The sequence below is a fragment of the Saimiri boliviensis genome, chromosome 2 (assembly GCF_048565385.1).
Source record: "Saimiri boliviensis isolate mSaiBol1 chromosome 2, mSaiBol1.pri, whole genome shotgun sequence".
NCBI lineage: Eukaryota > Metazoa > Chordata > Mammalia > Primates > Cebidae > Saimiri > Saimiri boliviensis.
Window position 1 is genome coordinate 67,165,466 of NC_133450.1, and position 26,256 is coordinate 67,191,721.

Consider the following 26,256-nt stretch of genomic DNA (forward strand, 5'->3'; position numbering starts at 1 on the left):
AAAGGAATGAGATGTGGATAGAAGCCACTATACCGTTTAAAGTTTTTCAAAAAGCATTATTTATTTTATGATAAAAATTAAAGTGTTTTAAATTTAAAGATACTAATATTATAAAGGTTTCCTAAGAAAATGAGCTTATTCTAAATTTTTAAGCATAAGTGGAAAATTAAATCAAAATCCAAGGTCACAACTCTATAGATTTGTAATATTACAATGAAAATTTTCAAATTTTGCAGCAGTTATTAAAGCACACATACACCATGAAAGTACCAACAGTAAAAGTGTTATTCCTCTTAAAACTGGAGGATAGGGCAGTATCATCATAAAAATTCTATAAACATTCCAGAACGTATATAAGTAAAAGTATATCCAGAAGGACCTAAGTTACCTTCCAAAGGAAATATTTTTATATGCTTAAGAGCAAGACATATCATCTTCTGTACACCATAAATCCTCTCAGCCGCATGTTCACAAGCCTATTCTATACCAAAAGTTCAGAAGTCTCTTCTAACTTGAGTCCCCTGAAATTATTAGGGGGAGGAGTTGGTGAAGTCACAAAAAGACAGCAGGAACTGAGCCAAAATGTAATCCAGAAAAGACGACGACAAACTGCAAGAGTCAAGTGCCAGCATGCAAAAGCAGCCCAAGTGCAGCCGAGAGTGGGTGGTAGGCTCCCAGGGAACGGGGCCACAGGAGGGTTCTCATAAAGAGCAACAGGAGGTACTCAGTGTCAAAGGGGTGAGCAATGCAGAGCTTGGGAAACCAAGCAGAGGTCCAAATAGTGGAGAGGACACCCGTCACGAGCACCAAATCCAAAATGGTCAGAAGTGCCGGCCTGGGACTAAGGCCAAGACCACAGAACCGAGACTCCAGGTCCAAGGCAGGAAAGACAACTATGATTTGGTTGCCTTTCTACTTTCCCATGAAATTTTTTTCCACTTTCCTCCTTCTAGAAGCTCTCTTTTGCCTCTATTCCTTTCTTAGTTCTGACAACCAGTCTATTCCGAGTCATTAGGTAAGCAAGAACTTATATTTGCTGGTAAAGTCAGTTCAGCATTTTTCATTAACAATCCTCTCCTTTCTGCTTAATGACCCTGTGGTAGATTAAAGATGGCCACAAATTCTTTGACATTCTTCCCATGAAAGACAGGGTCTATATCCTCATTCTCCAAATATGGATGGGCAGGCTCTGTGACTGCCCCGACAGAGTGATTATGGCAGAAGTGATTCTATGTCAACCTGCAAGTCCAGGCCTTAAGAAATGTACAGCTCCCTCTTGCTATTGCAGGCTCACAGAGTTACTTGAAATGCTTGCTCTTAGGAAAGCCAGCCACCATGGAAGAAGTCTAATTACCCAGAGACCAGCATGCTGAGAAAAGCCCAAACCATGTGCAGGAAGACTGGGGGACAGAGACTCCAGGGAGCACAGAGATACTGGACAGGTGAGTTAAGAAGACTCTAGAACACCCTCTTCCAAAGTGTCTTCTTAACGCACGTCTGGTAACTGTGAGCCCACATTCTTCACCTGATGCAATTCCAGCCAAGTTCTTCCTGAATTCTTCACCCACAAAATTATAAGCAAAATAAAACAGTTGTTTTAGGCTTCTAGGATGTATGGCTGTTTGTTGTGCAGCAACAGATATCCAGAACTCCATTTACAGAGGGAGCAGTATCAGTGATGCAGCATCCTCCATACCCACCAAACAACTCACTTACCTGACTCAATGACTGACCTGTTGTTTAGGACAAGTGAGGATGAAAAAGAAACTTCAAGAGGTTTTACACAGGAGGATTCAAAGCTATCCAACGACTATACTATTCCCTCCACAACAGAAGTAGTGGCAATAAAGACTTGACATTTAACTTCAACTAGGCCGCCATCATCCTTTGGACTGGATCTTTCTGTATCACATCAATATTTTAATAACTCAAATCTAGGTGTGCCACCGCTACCTCAAGAAAACCTATTTCTTGAGCACAAACATCATTCCGAATGTTGTCCTACATCGTGAAAACTGTAACTCAGTAACAAGTAAGTTTAGAACCTTCAAAATTTCAAAAGAACTATTTCCACAGAAATCCCAAATTCTGGGTAAAGATCCTTAAGAAAGTGCCATAAACAGTGGCAGAAATTCCTTTACTCTTCATTAAAAGGTACAAAGCCTTATCCCTTGTTCCTTTTGCTTCCCTGGATGATGTTATTTAATAAGCATTCTAGGAAACCCCAGGTTTTACTGAAGGTTGAACTTGAAAAACTGCTTCTAAATATGAAGAGTTGAGAACATTACTCATTCTGTTTCTATTTCTCTTTACCCCAAGAGCTCTTACATATTCCTCAGCCAGCATGACTAGATCCCCATCATGCTCAGCAATGCCTGATCCCAGGCCTCTGTAGCTGGAGCTACTCACAAATTTTTTCACAACTCTTAACAAACTATTCCACATCTGACCTAAAAAGGAAGGGACACAGTGATCACAACTCTGCTCCACATTATTTTGGTTGAACTAAGTAAATGCCTTTATCACCTGCCCTTGAACCCTTCCAGAAGAATTCCTTCCCTCTTTTACACAAAAATGTACCAAGCAGAATGAGTTGCCTTCATAGGAATCTGTTCCTCCTTAGACTCAAACATGATGCAGGTCACGTGACATAATGAACGAAGCATAGACTACAGAACCAACTTTGTTAAAGTTGTAGCTCTACCATTTTATTCTATGACCTTAAGCTAAATTAGTTCTAGAGTCTGCTTCCTCTCTGCAAAATGGGTCAAATCCCACCTTCTACCTCACATGGCCCAGCCAATGGAAAGCACTCAGTGAATGTCGGTTCCTTTCCCTCAAACTCCTCCTATACCAGACCTAAAATTAAACAATATTGAAAACATCAAATACTCAATTTCAATAAGCTTATTTCAAAATTGATGTAACTGTTATAACCACCTTAAATGTCAGAATCATTAAATTTTATGTACCTAGTGTAAAATAAATATTTCAGGAAAAACGTATTTCAGAAGCGCATTTTAAGAGATAAGGTTTAGACAACAACAGAATGCTACTCAGGTAAAACATTTAAGTAGAGAAGCAACTCAAGTGTTGAAACTCTGTTAGAATACATCAAACTCAGAGGTATTCAGAACAGTCATTAAATCCTGGTACACTGATCTAATCAACCAAAATAGACTCTGGGTATCTACGCCATTTAGTGCACTGTGGGTATACTAACCAATAAAATGTCAAAATTCAGACGAACAAAGGTGCTAAGTTCGTTAATGTGAATTATTCTATATTCCAATATCCAATAAAATGAGGTTACAAGCCAAGTCATTTAGAAATATATTTTAATTTCTAACTTTTGTTTCAGCAAAGAAGTTGTTAAGAATTTCAAATCACACCACATTTAAGATATGGTTATCAGCTTATTTTTAGGGACAATTAGATTTTAACCTCTACCCTAAATAATTCAATTCCTCTTCACCCTATTACCTAGTTCTCTTTAAGGAGCAGAGGCTAATTTTGAGACTGTGCTCTTGCCTACCTTCCAAACCTTTCCCATGTCAGGCCACGCACAGAAAGTAATATCTGTTTGGCACACACACATTCACTGAAGAGTTTTCTCACGGCCAGAAATGATCTGTCCAGGAGTATAGCCACCTCTAGGCTGAGGGGATAATTTATTTCAACACATATGTATTCCACTTGTGGCCCCTCTGTTGGGAAGCTATGCTAGCCAACTTTTTATGCGGTTATCTAGTAATGCAAGAGGACATCTCCCTTCTACTCCAATGTTCGCTAGCTGGAACAAACGACTGTAAGTCATTAATTTCCTGAAAGGGCTGGGCGAGGTAGCTCATGCCTGTAATCCCTGCACTTTGGGAGGCCAAGGCAGGAGGATCACTTGAGACCAGGAGTTCTGAATGGGCCTGGGCAACATAGTAAGACTGCGTCTCTACGACGGGAAGATAACTTAAGTGTGGAATTTCGGGCCTCTGTAAGCTGAGACTGCACCACTGACTCCAGCCTGGGCAGCAAAGCAAGATCCTGTCTCAAACAAGCAAATCACTGGAAGCATCATCTGGGAATCCAAGATGCCATTCCTTTGAGAATCTGCAGTTCATAACCATCAATCCTCTGAGACCTATGAGAAAAAACAGATGCTGAAATCCTTAGGTCTATCCCATGTATAATTGTCTTATCCTCCTGCCATTCTACAACCCCAGTCAACAGTTCAACATGAAGGAACCTATTATGAATTAAATTAAATGTTAAGGGAGAAGTACCTGAAACAGCTGGTCTGAGCCAAGGCAGTAGAAGAGCACTGATGAGTGTGAATAGGAACAGTTAACTGCTTAAAATGAACCCTGACCCAGGGCATATGATCAGCTACTACTTGACTAAAAATATCCCAAGGCCACTTCTAGCTCTCTAATATCAAGATTTCCCAACAGAAAAATAATTATGATCAAGTATTTCACTTCAGTAGACTTAGATACATTTGTACAACCACAGTGAAAGGGAAGTTCGCAGTAGGCAGACAAAGAGCTTGAAGTATTATCTTATACATTACTGCTCCCACAATTAAAAAGTTAAATTTGCGTTCTTCCCTGAAGATACCCAATAATACAAACATATCTTTGTACAAGGCTATTAATTGCTGCATTATTTATAACTACAAATATTGGAAACAATCTGAATGCCCACACATAGGAGACTGGTTGAATTCACTGTGGCACATCCACAAATGGAGTACTAGAAGCTGTTTAAAAAAAAAAGAATAAGGAAAGGAAAAATTCCTACAAACAGGGAGTGACATCCAGCATATACTGCTAAATGAAAAAAACAAAGTCCAAAAGAGTATATATGGTTTGCTATCTTTTCTGTGGTGGGGGGGGGAAGAAAATAAGAAAATACCCATCTGCTTTTCTTTACAAAAAGAAACACAGGAATCAATCAGGAATTAATGAAATTGGTTGTCTACAGGAGGTGGGTAGGAATGAGTGGCAGGTATTACAGAGTCACACTGCTTAGTACAGCTTTTTGGATAGTTTTAACTTTTGGAGCCATGACAATGTTTTATATACTCAAAAAGCAAAATATAATTAATAAGGATGAGATTTTAAAAATCTAAAATGGAAATCAAACACAAATGAACAAACTTTATGTCAAGTAAGTGTATTAAAAGGGAGATTAAAAACTAACCCAAATACACTTTTGAACATAGCACTTTATATGTTGTCAATATACAGGCAAAAAGAACTGTTAACAAATTTGACCTCTAGTTATAAGGGGGTTTCTTTACAATGGTATGGATTAGCAATTCTGGAACTATCTTATCTGATTATAGAACTGAGCAAATGAGTACATACTCATTGTAGATAATGGGAAACAGATTTTCACTGTTAAAGAAAGGTGTTACAAATATGGAAGGGGGCAAGACTAGGCCCATGTTGTTGAAAGAAATTGTAGTTATCAATATAAAACCATGGTGATAAACACACAAATATACAGACATAAAACAGATATAGATATGTTTATTTATTTATATTTATTAGCTCTTCCGTGCTGAGATATCTTAGTTTATAAATATTATTCCCAGGCAAAAAGAATGAGGGCTACTTGGAGAAATGGCTAATTCCAAGGCTGCAACAGGCTAAGTACAAGATGAGCCTGGAACATCTTGTGCCAGAAAGAAAGAAAGGGCTCAGATATAAGCTAATTTGAGCCTCAAAATAAATAATGCTAAGAGTGCCACAGAATTAAAAAAAAAAAAAGAAAAGAAAAAAAAACCCTGTGAGTTCTTATTAAGATAAGTAAGCAAACTAATAGTGAGGGAGACAGTTCTTGCTTATAACAGAATACCAACTAACATGTAGAAGAATTATGAGTCAGAAAAATCACCACCTTACAATCATCCTACTCATAACTGATTCAGGCAAGAACCATCAATGAATGTCAAACTATTGGGTAAAACTTTGGTAAGAATCAGGGTATATACATAATCTAAAAATATTTCCCACAAATTACTTCTTAACAACAAAGGAGAAAATAGTAACTTTATAGCTGATTAACCTACCAAATATTGCCTTAATAAAGTAATCAAAGTTAGTTATTACCAAAAACAAGACAGACCAAGACTTGATATGATGCCTGAGAAGACACAACATTACTTCTCTGGTATCCCTACAAAAGACGCATTGCCTGAATCTAATCATGAAGAAACCTCAGAAAACTCAAATTGAAGAACATTTTATAAAATAACTAAAATGAACTCTTCAAAAATACTAAGACATTATGATGTTGGCTGTGGGTTTAGAACAGGGGAGAAAAAAAAAAAAAAAAGCCAAGACATGAAAAAGAAAGAAAGGCTGAGGAACAACTGGAGATTAAAGAAAATTAAAGAGTTATGACAACTAAATGTAACACATGATCCTGGATTAGATCCAGGGTGGTTAGGTAGGAAAACAGAAAGGAGTAATAGCTATGAAGGACATTGTTGGGACAACTGAGGAAATCTGAACAGGGAACGTGCATTAGGTAACAGCATTCTATCACTATCGAATGTCCTGATTTGACCAATGTTCTGTGCTTATTGAAAAGAAAGACCTGTTCTTGGGGAAAAAAAACAAAACTATTTATGGATAAAGGAGTGTTACATCTGTAAATCGATCAGGGGAAACACATAAACAGAGGGCACGTATATAAATGATAAAATAAATTAGGGAAAATGTGAGTGACTGGCAAATCTAAGTATACAGAAGTTCTTTGTACTATTCTTAGCAGTGTTTCTTCAAGTATAAAATTATATCAAAGTCAAAAGTCTTTTTAAATTTTGAGAGTGTTAAAATTTGAAAGTAAATCTGTGTTTACTTCCATCTAAAAACATACTTTTTAAAAAGTAAAACACAAGAGAAAAGGTTAAATTATCACAAAGAATCCTATAAACCTGGCACTAACTTCCCTTCATTAATGAATGATGAACTAGTTCAATAAAAGTATTACAACGCATTAACTGCAGTAGTCCCAATGACCTTACAACTGTGTTTCTTTCCCAGGCATGCACCTATCCAAAGCCTGGCATGTGATCTGACTTTCCAAGTAAGATCGAACCCTTTGGGTTCGCCTATTTTCTCTGCTTACTCTGATTATAGCAACAATGTTTTGTTCTGTTCATCAGAGAAGGTAAATCTGAATATGAATTTTCATTCAAATAGATTAATGTAAAATTTCACTTCAGTGATTTAACTCTGAGTAACTAATAAGATGCATTTCTAATTGGGCAAAATGCCCTAAAAACTGGATTACAAATGACATACATTTAAAAATGGACACCAAACTAAACATGGCAGACAAATTCTCACTTAGCTTCTCTCTCACCTAAGACCCACTTAAATAAAACAAAGGAAAAAAATACAGATACAAACCCACAAAGATAAAGAGAACATGTGAGATAACTAAAGCAGACAAAAGATTTCAACAGCTTTTTGGAAGTGAGAAAGAAGTCAGGGAGCACTAACAATCTTAGCAGTGCAGAGGAAGCTATGGCCTAAGTGTCAGCCAGGAAGAACACAGATGGGAGTAGTTCTGGGTACAGGGACACAGCAGACACCAGATAAGGACGGAACTGAACACAAGGAGGCTAGGTGTTCTAAGGACAACTGAGTCGTGGAAATTCTTCAACCTGATCTCAGAACATCAGTGACCAGGTGCACAACCCGAAGAGGGAAGACTGAAAAACTCAATGGTACCAGAAAAAATTCTCAGCACAGATATGAGTGTCTTCCTCCAATAAAGAAGGTGGCTTGCTCCCCATCTCATAGTGAAGCACACTGTGGACAAGCCCCACACAATTACAAAGCTTTTTACATGAAAAAGTTCACTCTTACGTGAAAAGATAAAGATAAAACAGATCTTTATGGAAAATCTCCAATCTGAAAGAATCATTTTAAAAAGAAAAAGAGGAACCCAGGAGAAATAGAAACAATACAGGCAGCACAGAAAAACTTCAAAACCAACACACTCTGAACTGCTAGAGTAGTAAGAGAAGATACTGCAAAACAATAGCAACAGGATGTGTGAAAAAGGAATGGCCAGGAAATGAAAAAGAGCTCTTAAAAATTTGAAATACAATGATCAATATTCAACAGAAGGGATGGAAGAAAAAATACCAAGGAAATATACCAGAAACTTGAACCAAAAGGTAAAGAGATAAGAAAATCAGAGACTCCACCCAGGACACCCAACATCCAACCAAAAAGAGTTTCAGAAAGAAAAAAAGAACAAATTGGGGACTATAATGATGGGGGGAGGAGCAGGCCATCAAATTTATAACACAGAGAAACTTCTTTTAACTCAAGGATGTGAACCTCTAGACGAAAAACCCCTTGAGTATCCATTAAAAATAAAAGAAAACATAAGAAAAACTACCCATGCCCAGGCATATTTTGGAATTTCAGTTACCAAGGATAAAAAGAATACCCCAAAGGTTTCTAGGAAAAAGAATAAAAGGACATATATGAAGGAGGAAATCTGGAAGGCATCAGTTTCTCAACTGCAACACAGAGAACCTAGAAACAAACCAACAATGCCTTAAAAACTCTAAGGGAAAATTATTTTCTTACTAATATTCTCTATTCAGCCAAGCAATGAAGTATAAAGGCAAAATTAAAACGTCAGACTTGCAAGGAGTAAAAAATTTACTCCTTAATGTGCCATGGAATTAGAGAAAAAAATTTACCTCCTATGAGAAGGGAGCTTGATGTACTCCAGCAAGACAATGAAATAAACCAAGAAAAAGAAGGCATAGGATCCAAGAAATAAGAGATCTAATATTATAAGAAAACAACAGGCCAGGTTCAATGGCTCATGCCTGTAATCCCAGCACTTTGGGAGGCCAGGGCAGGCAGGTCAGGAGGTCAATGTGAAACCCCATCTCTACTAAAAATACAAAAATTAGCTGGGCGTGGTGGTGTGTACCTTTAATCCTAGCTACACAGGAGGCTGAGGCAGGAGAATCACTTGAACCAGGGACTTGGGAGGTTGCAGTAAGCCAAGATGGCACCACTGCACTCCAGCATGGCAACAAAGCAAAACTCCTACTCAAAAATAAATAAATAAATAAATAAATAAACAAAAAAACAAAAACAGAGGAAATCAAAGGATAAAAACTCTCCAGTAGGCCTGGAGAACAATTATTTCAAATGAGAGCAGAGGTCAGAGGGCTCTGGAAAGGTTTTTGGAAAAGAGTTAGTGCTAAGAGATTCTAATCTGTTGAAGGGGTTGAAAATAATATTCATAGACACTTGACAGGTTTAAAGGAACATTTAAGAGAAAATGTGTCTAAGGTAAACTAAGCAATTTTTAAAGCAGCAATTATTAACTCAAGAAAAAATAAAATGTTGGGCAACAAAGAAAAACTAATCACTATATTAACTAAAATATGTAATCTAATTATATTGGGAAATGGAGAGACAGAAGGACAAGTGGTGCAAACACTAGTCTTCATTTACCACAGCAAGATATCACGGAGTAATACCTAAAAATAACAAATTAAGAAATCACAGAGCCTTGGTTAGAATTCTGCAGGTAAACATGAGACAGAAAGCTAAATGGAGCTTAGAGAGATTGTCTCTGGACAGAAGAACTGAGAGTGGAGGTGAGGAAGACTAAAATTCTATTTTAAGCCCTTTGATACTATTTCCTAACTCTGTATATTTCAGAAATGTGTATTACTGCTCTGAAAACATGAATTAATCTTCAAATGGTAAATTGATGTAACACTCATATCAATTCATGAAATTCCCCAATTTTTATCTTTTTAAAAAAATGTCTAAAATCTATTATACAGCATAAAAGTCAGAATAGCAGTTTATCATTTGGGGTCAGGCACCTACTGAATTCCTTATTCCCACTGCAGAGTTAATGATATGTGCCCTCTACTAGCAAATGTAATTTCAAAGCTGGCCAAAATTTGTCATCTATATGTTAACAGATCCAGATACCTACAGAGCCAAAGAAGAGAGGGGCATCTGGTCCTGCTGACTTCCCACACAGAGGCAAATTCTGGTCCACAGCCTGGTCCCCTCCCCCTACTGGCTCTAGCATTTTACTCTATTTTTAAATGGATTCCTTATGCTTTCACCATGAAATGCAAACAACACATAGAAACAATGTGTGTGAAACATATTCTCAAAAACTGTAATGCACTAAACAAATTCGTTATGGTTTCCTCTACCACAAATTCAGACTTGTTCAGATCTATTTTGGTGAAAAACATCTAATGAAGCTATTATGCTACTCCTGATCTTCAGTTTAAACACCGGAACTGTATAGTGGGGGGAAGGCTAAAAACCACTGAAGCCAAAGCAGATTACTACATCAGAGTCAAAATGGGCCATTTTTGCCTTTGGGAGACCAGACACAAATAGTTACAAAAAAACTCCCAGGAGCTCAAATTATTTCAAAAATAACTTTCCCTATGAAGCTGATTACATATATAATAAAAACAAAAGCCATGAACTACTTAAAAATTCTGACATCTAATGTCTCCATTTATTTAATACAGCAAGACCTGATGCAATTATACGCTGTTGCCAACAAACTGAGTAAGCAAGCCCATGGTTAAACAGTAGTGGCACTTCAAAAGAAATGAATCAGGTCATAAATGTAACCACCACACAACTATTATTTCAAAATAATAGTTGCAAGTGTATGCAATATAAGAAAAGACATATATATTTAAGGAAGAACTCCCTCCCACAAGTAAATAAAATAAGAAGGTTAGGGATCTCTTAACATCAAAGACTTTCCTTGGCGGACAATAGGCTTAATATCTGCATTGTACAATTCTCTTCCTAGTTCTCTGTGGTTATGTAAAAAAGGTTAACACTAAAGCACAAAGTGGAGGGGGGAAAAGTACCGCACTTGTACTTACTGGGAAACTCTTTTTTCTTTTAAAATCAACAGGACTTATTTTGAAGAAACAGAAAAAAGAAATACAAACTTGGCAAATACTTATTCTCTGCCGGAGGGTTAGACAATCAATATTTCAGAAAACAGGCACATGCAAACTCCAAAAACCATTAACTATTTTAGTTTTTTTAAATGGCTGTTCTAATTATTTAACCAAAACCAAGAGTCTGAATTTCCTTTTACAATCAACAGATGCAATTTTCAAACATGACCCACATTTTCCCAAAAATCTGTATATGTTCAAAGAAAAAAACTAGAAATACATATATTTTTAAATGAGGCTCTAAAAAACTATATACAAACAAAATATTCAAAGTGACTAAAATGAAATGAATGCATTTAGGCTCTCAGAATTAAATTCTCATGGCATGAATGTTGAGCTCTGGCAGCTACTTCATACACTTAAAGTGAAGTTTGATCCGTTAGTTGTTATAAAACAATTTCTCCAGTGCTGAAGTATCTCACTATTACTATCCAAAATAATTAACATGGAAATAAGAGTTAATCTCAAACCAAATAACATTTTACTGTGTGCAACTAAAATTAAAATTTGCTCAATCAGCAATTTTTACAATTGTCGGTCCCATAGTGTCTATATTATACAGTTGTTTTTTAAATGCTTAATATCACAGAACATTTTTTCTAACATATTGTCTATCAATTACCTCAGGGAATAATTCCATGTCAGAAATTTGTTTTCTAGAAACTTAAACTTGATCTTCAAAAACTTTAATCAAAACATTACACCAGTATTGTGCAACAAATGCTCAAAACAAAGTAATGAACAATTTAAAATATACTATTTAAAAAAGAAAACCCAGCCAGCCTGGTGGCTCACATCTGTAATCCCAGTACTTTGGGAGGCTGAGGTGGAAAGACAGCTTTAAGTCAGAAGTTCAAGAGCTGGGCAACTTCCAGATCCCATCTCTACCAAAAATTTAAATATTAGCTGGGTGTGGTGCCACATGCCTGTAGTCCCAGCCTACTGGGGAGGCTGAAGTGGAAGGATCACTTAAATTCAAGAGTTCTAGGCTGCAATGAGCTATGATTGCACCATTGCACTTCAGACTGGGTGACAGAGTGAGACTCCACATCTGAAAAATAAGTAAGCAAAAATTAAAACCTGAGCTTGGTTATCAAGGACAAGGATTTAAAGAAGCTAAAACAATAACTATACTTTCTTATGATCAATTAAGTTAAACCTGAAGAAAGATGATAGTTAATTTCCAGCTGGCTTTTCTGGTGATGACACGGTACAAGAACAGTTCAGAAAATTAAGAGTCTTCACTGTGGATCAAGGATAAACAGACAAGCAATTTCTACAAAGAAGGCTGTCTTAAACCCAGCTAGAACAAAGAAAAAACAGGAGAAAACTTCTACTCGAGAATGGAAACAGCTGACACTGATAGAGCTATTCAATTCTAAAGCAGAGGCCAGGCACAGTGGCTCACACCTGTAATCCCAGCACTTTGGGAGGCAGAGGTGGGCAGATCATAAGGTCAGGAGTTCAAGACCAGCCTGGCCAACATAGCGAAATCCCATCTTTACTAAAAATACAAAAAATTAGCTGGCCGGGTGGAGTGGGCCTGTAATCTCAGCTACTCAGGAGGCTGAGGCAGAAGGATCACTTGAACCCAGGAAGTGGAGGTTGCGATAAGCCGAGATCGTGCCATTGCACTCCAGCCTGGGCCACAGAGCAAGACTCTGTCTCAAAAAAAAGAACAGAAAAAAAACTAAAGCAGAGTACATAGTCTCCACATAAAATCTAGTTAGTTACAGTATCTTTGACATAATCTGGCTTATCATAAAAATAAACTCAATTCCCTCTTCAAAGGGTCTTATAAACTTATATTAGCTAGTATTTATTGTGAGGCATCTAGCTAACACAAAACACTTAAGACAACTGCAAATTTGATTTTTCAATGTCCAAGTTTAATTTCAACAGTTTTCAAAATCTGAAATTGCCTTCCTGAATTCATCTGCATTATTTTATACATCTGTAAATAGCACACACTGAAGATACACTTTTCATTGCATCTTAAGAAAGGGGGAGGCTAGGTATGGAGGCTCACACCTGTAATCCCAGCACTTTGGGAGGCTGAGGCAGGCGGATCACGAGGTCAGGAGTTCCAGACCAGCCTGACCAACACAGTGTGAAACCCTGTTTCTACTAAAAATACAAAAATTAGCCGGGCATGGTGGCAGGTGCCTGGAATCCCAGCTACTCAGGAGAGTGAGGCAGGAGAATTGCTTGAACCAGGAAAGTGGAAGTTGCAGTGAGCCAAGATCGCGCCACTGCACTCCAGGCTGGGCGACAGAGCAAGACTCTGTCTAAAAATAAAAAAGGGGGAAATGTGTCTTAGGATCTGCAGTTATTATAGTAGTTTAAATGTGTCTTAGGATCTCCAGTTATTACAGTAGTTTTTATAGTCTAAAGACTGTAATTTTTACAGGAAATATGACTGGAAAACCTTAGAAAAACTAAATGGAATCAACGAAGTACACTGACTAAAAGCAAATATTTCAAATAACCTCTAAGCTACCAGAAACAACTGCAAAATTCTATACCTTAAGAATTCTCTCCCTCCTCTACCCTACAACAAATCACCTCCAAGAAGAATCTTCTAACAGAAAAAAAATGAAAAAATAAGGGGGGTAGAGAGACTTCAATAACTGAAACCCATTGTTAAAATAACCTAAAGCTAATTGCATTTGCATTTTATCCATAGCTATAGTGAGGAGACTGGTTTATTATGTCTGAACTAATGCAATATGAATTTCAGCCTACAAAAAAAATTAGATCTGAGCATAACAAGGTTGACATTTAAAACAGTTGTTTCTTCCAAAGTATTTCACCAATTCCTTGTTCCAACTTGCCAGCACTTTAAATATTAAATTGAGTGAGGGGGTAATCAAATACCAAATTTTAAAATAAGTAATTTTTGAGATATGGAATTTAAAATATATTTTCATATCAAAAATCTTCAAAGCAATTAATTAAAGTATGTGTTCCAAACATTTTATATTCTTTAAACTGTCAAACATTAAGTTACTGAGTGACAAAATGAAGACTCTGCTTAAAAAAAAAAAAAAAAAAAAAAAGGGCACGCTAAAAGTCTGAATAGTATTAGAGTTTAAACTTTGGGCTATCTTTAATACCTCCCATGCATCTTAAGCAACTCATAACCTTTGTCTCAGTTTCATAATCTATAAAACAGAAAAAACTACAAGGATGCATAATTAGTCAGGATTAAATGCTAGCAAACTACTTTGAATTTACTTTATGTTGTTCTCAGTTATACTCCTACTCAGTAAAACTAATAGATGAGAAAACATCTGGAATTACTATAATCACATCTGCAGACTCACAGCAGTTAAAAACATGATTGCTACAAATTTCTAAGCCAAAGTTCATTCAAAAACCCCAAAGATTTTAAGATACAATTGAATGAACAATTTTAGGTGAATTTCTTTTCAGTCTCAAGGATACCTACGCTTACCTACATTCTCAAAACAGACCACTACACAGAAATCTCAATGTATCTTGAGAGGTCTTGGCACAAGACAATTCTAGGTAAGACCAACAAGCTGTTACTGTCCTTAATGCTATTCTCAGCATTCTAAATTGTCAATCAAGGTAAGCTTAATCATAAATACACCCTCCAAAAAGTACTAGCCCCTACTGAGAATCCATCAAAGTACTTCCTTCCAAGCCATCTGTCCAGGAAAGCTCTATTAAAAACACCTAGAATGCAACTGCTCTCCTGTCTAAAGAGGCTATGAATAAACATAAAATATCAAAATACATTAAACAGCATACCTTTTCCACTTCAAACACTGATAATCTACCTACTAAATCTACTTCAGTGCCTTGGTTCAACACAAACCTGTATGTATGTAGGTCAGAAACTGCAGTTTAATCAAAGGAAACTAACGTTTTGTTTTCAAAGAAGAAAAAATATATATATATTAAAAAAACAAGGTCAGGAAGGGGAGAAAAGCTCAAAAAGAAAAAAAAAAAAACAGAGCAGGTTAGGTTAGGGGAAATAATGTACATGTAAATTAGTCCCTGATGGAAGAGGGACTCAAATTTTAAAACAGGAATTTAAATTACTCACTGAGCTACACAGTAAATTGCTCATTGGTCTACTCACTGAGCTGCAAACTCTATAAAACGTAAGTATTTCTAAATCTAGCTTGAAGAACCCAAAATCAATCTTTTATATTCCAGTGGAGAAGGAAATTACATCAATTTCAATGAAGAAAAAGTAGGCTGTTAAACGAGCCTAAGGCTAATGGTGTACAAGCAAATAAGGAGAAGAAATTATTTTGGGGATAAATAACAGGAAACCACACCAAAGAGAGTTCTTTCCCCAACTCCATCATTTCTTCTGCTTAGACCATGAAGGATGTTCTTTACGCATTATTAAGCATGTTACTAGGAAAATAACTTCTGATCAATGTGTCAAAACTTCTTCACAAGGAAATGTTAAGCTCAATCTCTATACTGTGGCCTCTTTAAACAAAACACATACATGGAGCACATTCTGAATTTCACACATTTCACATCCATTACCAATCATTTAGAGACTTTGGAAATAAGCTGAGACTGCTTTAAGATTCTAGGAGACAGGGTTGGGGAGGAATACTGCAGAAAGACTAGAAAGACACTTGACTTCAGCTTTATAAATATTACCAACAAAGTTTAAATTCTTCAGAAGGATATATGTAACTCAAATACTAAATTTTAGAATGTGAAAAAAGTATCACCTGTCCACTGATTTTTAACTACCATATCTACATTTACAAGTAAATTGTCCACCTGCCCCTCTATAAATACAGACTACCAAAAGAACACAAATTCATTGTGATAACAACACTGCAGATGGTCATTTGCTCACAATCCAGCCTACACTGGGAGTGCAGGCCAGTAAAAGCATTCTGGGGGAAAGCCGACTTACTCTGCATTTATTTTCAACATAAAGACCCTTCCAGTCACATCTAAGTGAAAATTCCTTTATTTAGCAGGCAAATATTTACTAATTGCCCTATTAAGTGTTAAGCACTTAATAAATACATCACAGAATGTTACTAAAAAGCAGTAAATGCATTTGACCTGATGACAACCAAATGACTGTCTATATTTAGAAAATTTAGTCCACTGGGCAAACAAGACTGTTAAATGTAGGTTGGGGAGAAATACTATACAAAATAACCCATCACTCCATCAAGGTAATTTCTTACCTTTATCACAACCTGATCAGTCCATTACAAATTTATTATCGCTGACAACCAACAATCAGCACCTCATCTTTTCATTGTATCTTAAGAAGGGGGGAGGCTAGGTATGGAGGCTCACACGGGTAATCCCAGCACCTCATCTTACTGAAGGGATCCCTTAAAAAAGAGTTTATCACCAGTATCCACCCAAAATTGCATAACGTTTACTTGATCTACACTTACTTTTTCTTGGGTACATTAATATGAGGCAAGTGTGTACTGAAAACTTAAAGAGGCACTCTCAACTCTTTGAAGAATTAATCAGAGAAAAATTATCATGCCTACCCTACTAAATCTCTCTAATTTAACTGACTGTTTAACCCAAACCCTTGAGTTCAAATGCTTGGTCTTTGGCTTTCCTTAGTTATTCAAACACTTGTATTCAGGGCATCTTTTTAAACAGTTTGTGCTTTTTCCCACTGGTTAAATTCTTTTACCCACAAAAATAAGGACTGCCCAAGCCTCCAGCTTCTGAAAATAACATCTGATGTGTGCACATAACAAAAAGCTTGAGAGAATGTCCTAGCTTTTATTTAAAACTTTTTCATTTAAAATTAGAATCCCTTAAGCAACAATTACACATAAATCAGCCTTTACGTTATTAGGAGATTGCTATTTTCAACATTTTCCTGAAACCACAACATGGATTTATCTTCAAGAGACTGAATGCAGAAGCAATGTAAGAATCCAGCTGTCTTCTATAAAGCTGAACAAAGATTTACAAAAATGTAAAATAATGCCACTCTTCCCACTAAATTTTTGTTCTGAAAAACATTTTACATAAACTGTCAATTTATGTTATAGGTAGTGGGTCTATTATTATTTGTAAGCATATTAATGAATACATATTTTAAGGATTTCTCAGCTTTAATTTCTAATGTGACAAATATCAACCCATACAGGCTACACAAAGGCTCTTTGGGTGCTCAACAATTTTTAAGACTGTAAAGGGATCCTAAGAACAAGAATTGTAAGAACTGCTGTAATACACAATTATATAACCTAACACACAGTGCTTTCCACGGATAAGAAGCTCATGTTAATTCTGAAGTAAAATTACTTCTTACTTCTTGTAATCTTGTTGAGTTCTGTATCTCCCTGTAAAGCATCATTCAGCATAAAGCCAGTCTGTTCTAGTCCCCATTTAATGGGCTTTGGATATTTAATTATTCAGAGTCCTCTTTATAAAGATGTTCTGACCTCTAATACCATCTATTACTTGAATAGTGTATACAAGTTTCACAAAGTTTTCACAATAAATTACCTTGGTCATCATAACAGCCACCTGTGAAGTAAATGCAAAGTATTATCCTTTTTTTACAGGTTATATAAGGAAACTGATACTCAAAGAAAATAGAACTATTTGTCCAGTTAAGTACTGCTAACTGATGGAACCCAGAATGTTACGGGATTTTGCAATTTGCTTGGCTGTCTTGCTGTGGTATAACTGCAAACTCCCCAAGAAAATAAGGCAAGGGCATTACTTTTATTGTCCCAGTGCCAAAACAGGGATTTTCCTCTCCTTAATAAGAACGTAATCAGATTCGACACCCAGTCACAGTATTATTCAACGACATCAGCTACCCGTTTGGTCCCCTACCAAAAACAATAAAATAAAATAAGAGTACGGGAGAAAAAAATACCAGACTATATATCGCTTCAAGATAACGAGTTAGTTAAGGACTCACAGATTTGCTAATCATTTAATCACAGGCACACAAGATCAAGCTTAATACAACAATGCTAGATTATATCAAATGGGTTGAACCTGCATGAAATGGGTTCAGTTCAGATTGCGGACTCGCACAAAGTTGCAAAACTAGCTTTATTGGTTCTACAAATCCAAGCAAGTGACTAGAACCAGGCTTGCAAAGCTTTGTCAAGCACACTTTGTTGCAAGACGCAAAGATGCCATCCTACTCCTTGGACAGAAATCACTCCTCCCTTATGGCTAAACATACCAGTTCATTCTTGTTATCAGCACATCTCCTATGCTCCACTTTTAACTTACTAAGTTCCTCAAGAGATGCTCAATTTCCTGTATCTCTTTTACAGTCATGTGGACTCCCTGACTTATAGAGGCAAGACTGACTCGCAAGAGGGTATCTGCCACTTGCACAATTATTTTCCTTTCTTAAATTGATGTGCCAGTGAAGCCATTTTTAAGTCTGATGTGATTTTTACCTAGAAAATGCCAGAAGTGTGCTAATTGTCCATTTTGTCTTTCTGTAGTTTACTACAGATAAGCAAGACTAATCCAACCATTCCCTGTGAGGTAGGCTTTTCCTAGCGTTAACTTTGCTTTTTTTTTTGTTTTGTTTTCAAATTTCTTTTGGGGAAAAAAGTTAAGTTACAATTATAGCACCACACCAATAGCTAGTTACAGCTAATGTACCACCACCAAGCAATCTGTAAAGCAGTGCCATACACCCTATTTTTTGTTCCATACTCAACATTCCACCAGATTTATAGGTAAAAGGTAATTTATACAAGTTTCTGCATCCTCACAAAAGAACTGCAATACTACCCTGTGAAACCAATTAACCGGTTAATTTTTAAAGGCTTCATGCATAAAAAGATACCTGACTTTACAAAGGTAAGCAAAGCATCAGATGTCTGAGCGCGCCAGGAAACCGCAGTTATTTCTATTCCTTATCCCAGAGTATATTTTTCTTTGTGGACCTACCAATGTTTTTTCCAAGGACATACATAATCACTATTTAAGAAGCTGTCAAAAGTGTTAAGGCATTCTTTAAACTATCTTCCCAGCTCGGGCCCACAACGAGACATGTCACAGCTAAATCAATACCATCGCCGTTTTTCTACATTTCAAATGAACTTGAGATTTTCGAAGTGAACAATTCTAATTATACACTATTAATATAACCCAAGCTACCAGCGATCATCTCAAAGCTAATAAACAAAGACCAGCGGTGGCAGCAGGGCCCTACCAGGAAGTAATCAAAGCCGTGTGGCCGGTGCGATCCTAAGAAGTCGCTTAGAGCAGACAATGAGAGGGCACTGGGGCTTCCAAGGGGGCCCGCAGGAGGAGTTAAACGCTTAAGCTACTCAAAAGCCTTACATAAAGCGAGTAACTGTTTCACAACACAGGAACTCGGGAATTCCAACGCAATTTCGGACAACCCAAAAGGTGTGAAAAGCAAACTCGAGCCGTCCCCTCCAAAGCAGCTGTTGGCTCAGTCTCGGAGCTTCTCAGCCAGCAGCCTGTTTTCAAACTTCACCCTCCCAGGCGGATGAAAGACCCGGACCTCCGCCGCTCGAGCTCCGAGAGCCTCTCGGGGTTTCGGGGTGCCGGAGCCTGAGGAGAAGGGAAAGGAAAGCCGGGCCGGGGCCGGCGGCGGAGAGGAGCCCCCGCGTGTCCCGCAGCCCAGACAATGCTGCGCCGGGAGAGCGGCTATCCTCCCGTCCTGTACGCGGAGCGCGGCGCGGGCCCCACCACACGTGCGGCCGCCCCTCGGGGGCCGGACACCCGCCCCACAGGCGACCCCGCGACACGGACGGGCACAGCCCCCGGCCACGGCAGGGCGGGGCAAGGGCGCGCGCCGCGGGCCAGGGTCCCCGCCCGCCGCTGCCCCCACGCGCTCGAGACCTCCACGGACTCCCGCCCCTCGCGGGCCTCTCCTTCGCCTGCCCGGCCGTCGGGCCTCGGGAAACAAAGGAGCAGCAGCCGCTCCCGCCCGCGCCCGCCTCACCGCGTACCCTCCCCAGCCCGCCAGGCCCCGCTAGCCCTCGCCCTCGCCCCTCCCCAAGTCCTTGCGCCGGCCGCCCGCGGCCCCTAGACGGCAGGCCCGGCAGAGCCGGGGCCTCGGGTGCGCGGCGGGGCCGGCCCGGGGCCGCACTCACCGCTGCAGCACCAGGACGATGGGGAGCCGTTGGGGAACTTGGCTGAGTCCGGAGCGATGCAGACGCTGGAGCTCAGGTGTGGACACTCCATGGCCACGAGGAAGGTGGCTGGGAAGACCGTGGCTCCAGGACCGGGCGAGGTGGGGGCGGAGAAACTCCGGAGGCTCCGTCTGGGGTCGCTCCTAGCCGGGCGCTCGGCCGACGGCGGCTGCGTCTCGAGCCCTTGCGTCAAAGAAAGCACGGGCTTCCGGACGCCGGGTTTTCTCGCCCGCCGTCTCCCGGCGCCCCGCTCCGTAGAACGTGTAAATCCGAGATCCGGGTTCTGCAGCCACCTCTAGACTGGAGGCTTCCGCCTTCCCAGGCAGGCCCTCCCCGCCCCGCCCCCGGGTAAGCCCCGCCCCCTGGCCCGCCCCCGCCCACCACGCAGGGTGGGGTCCCGGCGCGCTCCAGCTGGTGGCGCAGAGCCCGGCTGCGCTCCGAAGTGACTTCCCTAGTCCCGCCGCTTCCCCGTAACCGGGAAGGGTGGGGCGCCGAGCAGGGCACCCCAGGCCGTCCGCGGCGTTTCCTGCGGTGGGCGGAGGAGACTGAACCTACGTAGTGCCGACTACTCCGCGGCTTCGTGGTAAAAATCCCGCCTCATAGCAAAGTGTGAAGAAGATTAAAACCTCTGTGGCAGACTGGCACCGTGGCCTTCATTTTATATACGAAGAAACAAGCTGGGGGAGGGCAAGAGCCTGGCCCCGGGAAAGGTGGGCAGCGGGTTTGATGGATGCCAGGGCAGTTCCGACTTAGCTTTTGGCTCCCTGCGGCAGGTGCAACCGGGAGCCTTTTCTAGCTTCTAAACACGTGGCCCTAGCCAGCCACCTAGATGCTGCGTGGCTGGGCCCGCAGGGGCGCCCATGAACCCGCGTTCAAACCCTGTCACTGTGACTCACCTTTTGCGTTACCTCCAGCACGTCGCAGGACTTTCAAACCTGGAAGTTGAACTGAGATCAACGTAGCCTGGGATTGCTGGGCAAGCTAAACTCCCCTCCAGGCGATAAGAAGTGAAGGGATCTAGCGTTTGTTAGACACCTTCTACGGTCTCCCAGCCAGGCACTTCACACACCGCATTTAAGCCTCGCAACACCCTACCAGCTAACTGCTACCGTCCCCTTATTACCGTCCCCTTTTTACCGCGGGGGAAACCGAGTCTGTAACTTGTTAATCTGTGCCAAGATTGGATCCGTGATCCTCTGACCTCTTTTTAGTAAGGGGCTAGGGGAGAGAGTAAACCTCAAGGGGCCGCTTGGGCCGGCGTACCCAGGAGCCAGCCTGCGACCTCACTGGGACACTTGAGGACGTCCGGGGCTATTACAAATATTGCTTCCAAGTTGGGGCTCCTTGTAAAACCCGGCGAAGGAGACCCGGGACCAGAAGGGGAGCAGGGGGAGGGGGAAGACTGATGTGGCAATCTTGCGGCCAGGGCGAGAGGAGGAAGGAAGGTCAGGAAATGATTAACCGGGCCGGGCAGTGGTTAGAGCCGGGCACCTCCCTGCAGTGCAGTCTTAGAACAGCTGGGGACGCCCCGTCAATCACTTCTCACTCTTCCCTACCTCCCACGCCACAAGTCGGCTTCTTCCGCCTAGACCTCTGCCTATTGGCATCCACCCACCGGGGGCACCTCCGCTCATCCTTTCCCCAGAAGTATTTCAGATTCCTTAAAGATCTGTCCTTTTTCAAGTGGTATTTGATTGCTGTTAGAGAAAGCCTCGGCCTGGGATTTTAATGGCAGTGAGGCGTTGTGGAAAGCGCGTCTGCTTAGGAAGGCAGGCCGGCATGCGTTCAAATCTTAGCTCTGATACCTACTTGGCGGCCAGGCTTAGCAAGTGTCTCTAGCCGTTCCAAGCCTTTTCTAGATCTGTAAAACTGGAATAATGCTTGTCTTGCCAGACAAGATGTAAGAATTCATGAAAATTACCACCACATACTAGGTGGCCAATAAATTATAACTTTTTCTTTGTTTTTAATGACAGCAGATGAACGCTGCTATCCTGGGAAATTTATGAGAAACAATAATATCTGCCCTTGGCTCAAGCTCTTCCACCCACCTCTCCCTGTCAACCTATTGTCTTTAAGGTCTTGCTCCACCAACCTTCTGTTTTCCCCTGGACACCCACCCCTTCTTAGCATCCATAGCTCCTTCTTCAGTGCTGGAGGTGACCTCACTCAGGCCATGCTTCATACTTGTATATAATATTTCTCCACCCTCTCAGAGACTCATTTCCTAATCCCCTAGACTTCAGTTTAAACATCACTTCCTGAGGGAGACTTTCCAGACCCTGTCCCACCCCCAGGGTACCTCCCAGTGTGTGAGGCCCTTGTCTGCCCCAACACCGGCTTTTAAAAACACTTTATTTGGCTGGGTACGGTGGCTCACACCTGTAATCCCAACACTTTGGGAGGCCAAGGTGGATGGATCACCTGACGGGAGTTTGAGACCAATCTGACCAACAATGGAGAAACCCTGTCTCTACTAAAAATACAAAATTAGCTGGTCGTGTGGCGTGCCCCTGTAATCTCAGCTACTCGGGAGAATCGCTTGAACCTGGGAGGTGGAGGTTTCAGTGAGCTAAGATCGCCCCATAGCACTCCAACCTGGGAAACAAGAGTGAAACTCCGTTTCAAAAAACAAAACAATAACAAAAACATATTATTATTATTATTATTATTATTTTGAGACAGAGTCTTTCTCTGTCTCCCAGGCTAGAGGACAGTGGCAAGATCTTGGCTCACTGCAAACTCCGCCTTCCAGGTTCAAGTGATTTTCCTGCCGCAGCCTCCCGAGTACCCGGGACTACAAGCGTGTGCACCACGCCCAGCTAATTTTTGTATTTTTAATAGAGACGGCATTTCACCATGTTGGCCAGGATGGTCTCAATCTCTTGACCTCGTACTCCACCCGCCTCAGCCTCCCAAATTAATGGGATTACAGGCATGCACCACCACACCTGTCCAAGAACAATTAAAAAAAAAAAAAATAGAGGTGGGTGAGAAAAAATAGAGATGGTGTCTCCTATATTGCCCAGGTTGGTCTCAAACTCCTGGGCTCAAAGGATCCTCCTGCCTAAGTCTCCCAAAGTGCTAAGATTACAGTTAAGAGTCACCGAGCCCGGCCTAAAAACACTCTTCATGCATTTAATCATTTGCCTAATGTCTGTCTTCCCCTTGCAGTTCCGTAAGGTAGCAAACAAGTCTGTCTGGTTTTCTGCTTTATTTCTAACCTGCTCTGTAGAACATGGAGGATGTCCAATAAATAAGTGAATAGATGAACGAGTGAGTGTGTGGTATATTAGCCATGTCTGCCATGGGCAGGAGCTTAGCAAGTAGCCCAATATTTGCCAATATTTGACCCCTAGAGATGGTCTCTAAATTTCCTTTCAGTTCTGAATTTATAATTTTAACGGGATCAGGAATGTGAAAGGGCTTTGTAAGGTGTAAACTATTTTAAGGGGGAAAAAAGTTTGTATTAGTGACTTCTCTCCCCATCTAGAATAAAATCCCTTGGGAGCAGGGGCCCTAATTTAGTCCCAGATTGTGATAGTCCCCAGAGGGCAAATGCTATCAGGCAGTCCGGAGAAATTGGGCAAAATCTAAGAGGCCCTCCTGGGGCTTTTGCTAGATTTCCCTAAAATAGCGAACTTTCCTATGTCTCTGAACGTTTTCATAGTAAGAAAAGAGTGGAGAAAAAGAAACCCGCAGTGAGTACATGAGTCAGATGGGGGAAGACCATGAGGCACACTGGGAAATCTGCCTTTTCAGTCCCTCGTTTCGTCAGCTGCATTTAATAACATTCAAGTTTCTGTTCTTGGCCCGCATCCCTCTGGCACTGAGGAGCTCTGACTTAGCATCCTAGCAAGCCCTGAGGGTGACGATCCAGTCTCCCCAGCTCCCGTGCTCTCGAACGCGAGTGCTGCTGCCTCTGGCTGTCCGGGGGCTGGGGGAGAGGGTGGTTTCCTCGGCCAAACCTGCCCGAATTGGCGGGCCTGTTTGAAAAGTTTGCATTTTTCATTGGGGAAGAATGAAAAATTGCAACTGTACAATCAAATGTTTCTCTCCTAAAGGATAACTGTATGTACACGGAAGTGGGCCGGGTAGTGAGGGGAGGGCGAGGTCACATGTTGCAAGGAAACCACTTCAGGAAAGGTCTCCGGGTTGCCGCGATTTTCCTAAAACCCTAAACTTAGGACTTTTGGCAGAATTAATGGTCCTTAACCGAGAATTACAAGGCAGACCAGGCCCTGGGGAAAACTAGCTCTGACTACTCCCCTCTCAGGGGAAGGCTCATTGGGAACACTCCGAGAGATAGCTTAATTTTTTTTTTTTTTTTTTTTTTTAATTGAGACGGAGTCTCACTCCGTCACCCAGGCTGGAGTGTAGTGGTACAATCTCGGCTCACTGCAACTCCTGCCGCCCTGGTTCAAGCGATTCTTCTGCCTCAGCCTCCCGGGTAGCTGGGATTACAAGCGCTTGCCGCCGTGCCCGGCTAATTTTTGTATCTTTAGTAGAGATGGGGTTTCGCCATGTTGGCCAGGCTGGTCTTGAACTCCTGACCTCAGGTGATCTGCCCGCCTCGGCCTCCCAAAGTTCTGGGATTACAGGTGTGAGCCACCGCGCCCAGCCAAGATGGCTTAATTATTAATATTTACCATAGAGATTTTTCTAGGAGAAACGCGTCCTTGGAAAACCAAAGTTAGATCAAGAAGAGGCTTTTGTAAGTGTCGGGGGCGGGGAATGGGCCGCTGCCGCTCAGAAATTCTTCAGTTGCCTGGTTTAATTTTCCTAGTGGCACCTGAGATTTCCTTGAATGTTTACTTGCTTATCTATTGTCGGGCTCCATAAGAACAAAGACCTTGCCAGTCCTGTTGGTTGCCTGATTTCCAGCTCCTGGAATATAGCCTGGTAGGTGGCAGGCCCTCGGTAACTACTTGTTGAATGACTAAATAATTGGAGAGGGGTGAGTGTGGGCTCCAACCACCCAGCCCTCACTTCCCCACTCAGGAATACCGGTTGTGTTCTTCTCCCCACTTCTTCCCATTCACCCCTTTCACATCATCTCCCTCCTGGAATTGTTATGTGGTTTCCCATCTTTTGGATAAAATCCAAGACCCACTGCTCTCACAGGTACCGGGCCCCTCCCTCTTATTACAGCTGCTGCTTTTTTCTTTTTCCCTTGTTACAGAAGTACTTCAAATAGTCTCCTCATAGAAAATGTGCTTCCTCACACCTCTGGGTCCTCCCCCGTCTTGTCCCCTTCTACCTGGTCTGCTCCTAATCCTTCCCCATGAAGCACATAGCCTCTTCCAGGAAGCCCTCCATTACTCACCCAAGCACACTTCTCACATGGTGCTGTTATTTTCTGTTCACATTTCAGTCTCTCTTGGGACTAGGTGTTTTTCTTGTCATCGGAGGATTCTCAGCACCTAGTTCAGCAATAGCAGATCTTAAAACACGATTTGTCCACTGAATCTTGTTGGAAGTGCTTCTTTTTAAAGCAATTACAGCAATAATTACGTGATATGGTCCTCTATGTATTCAAGGACCTCCATCCACTATTTGAGAACAGAAACTTACATTTTACTGGGTCCCAACTAGGTCCCTGATACTATGGCAACTAGTTTGGACCCAGTAAATGTTATGGCTTTTATTTATTCTTTAATCGTCCCCCTCCCTGCTAAAAAAACCCGGGAAGTAGATATTATCTCCATTTTACTGGTGAGAGAACTAAAGCTCAAAGAATGTTAAAAATTGCACAAATTTACACAATCAATAACTGGTCTTTTATCAAAGAAGGTAAAGTTTCAGCCCTTGTGCGCATGGTCATGTGAATGATTTCACAGTATTGCACAGGAGAAGCCAAAGTTCTGAATAATGGAGACGCTTAGTGACCACAGGACACAGAAAAGTCTCTGAGTAACTGAAGAAAGATTTTTGTTTGGTGCCATTGTCTCAATTACCATGTCATCAACATATTGACTTCTATTGCTTTTAAGGCTTTCCGCTTTATCATTGTAATCTCCTTTTATGAAGGAGATGAAGACGTCGTCTTGTTTAAAGACCTGCTTTGCAGACAAAGCACTGACAGATTAAGCCAAACAGTGTGGCTTT

General features: G+C 40.9%; 1 protein-coding gene across 5 annotated transcripts in view; it reads right to left on the minus strand.

Annotated features, from left to right (window-relative positions):
- The window catches only part of USP3 (ubiquitin specific peptidase 3), a 174,366-nt gene that overhangs the window by 62,015 nt on the left and 86,095 nt on the right, over positions 1-26,256 (minus strand). For 2 of the 5 annotated variants that reach the window (XM_010350589.3, XM_074393505.1), the window contains exon 1: positions 19,328-19,511. Coding sequence is in view for 1 of the 5 variants with exons in the window: in XM_074393504.1 (XP_074249605.1) it covers positions 20,110-20,200 (91 nt within the window). In the remaining 4 variants the exon portion in view is untranslated. Of the gene's footprint in view, positions 1-19,327; positions 19,512-20,109; positions 20,332-21,044; positions 21,084-25,474; positions 25,572-26,256 lie in introns of those variants that run through there. The other 3 variants (XM_074393504.1, XM_039468716.2, XM_074393506.1) reach the window with 3 other exon arrangements.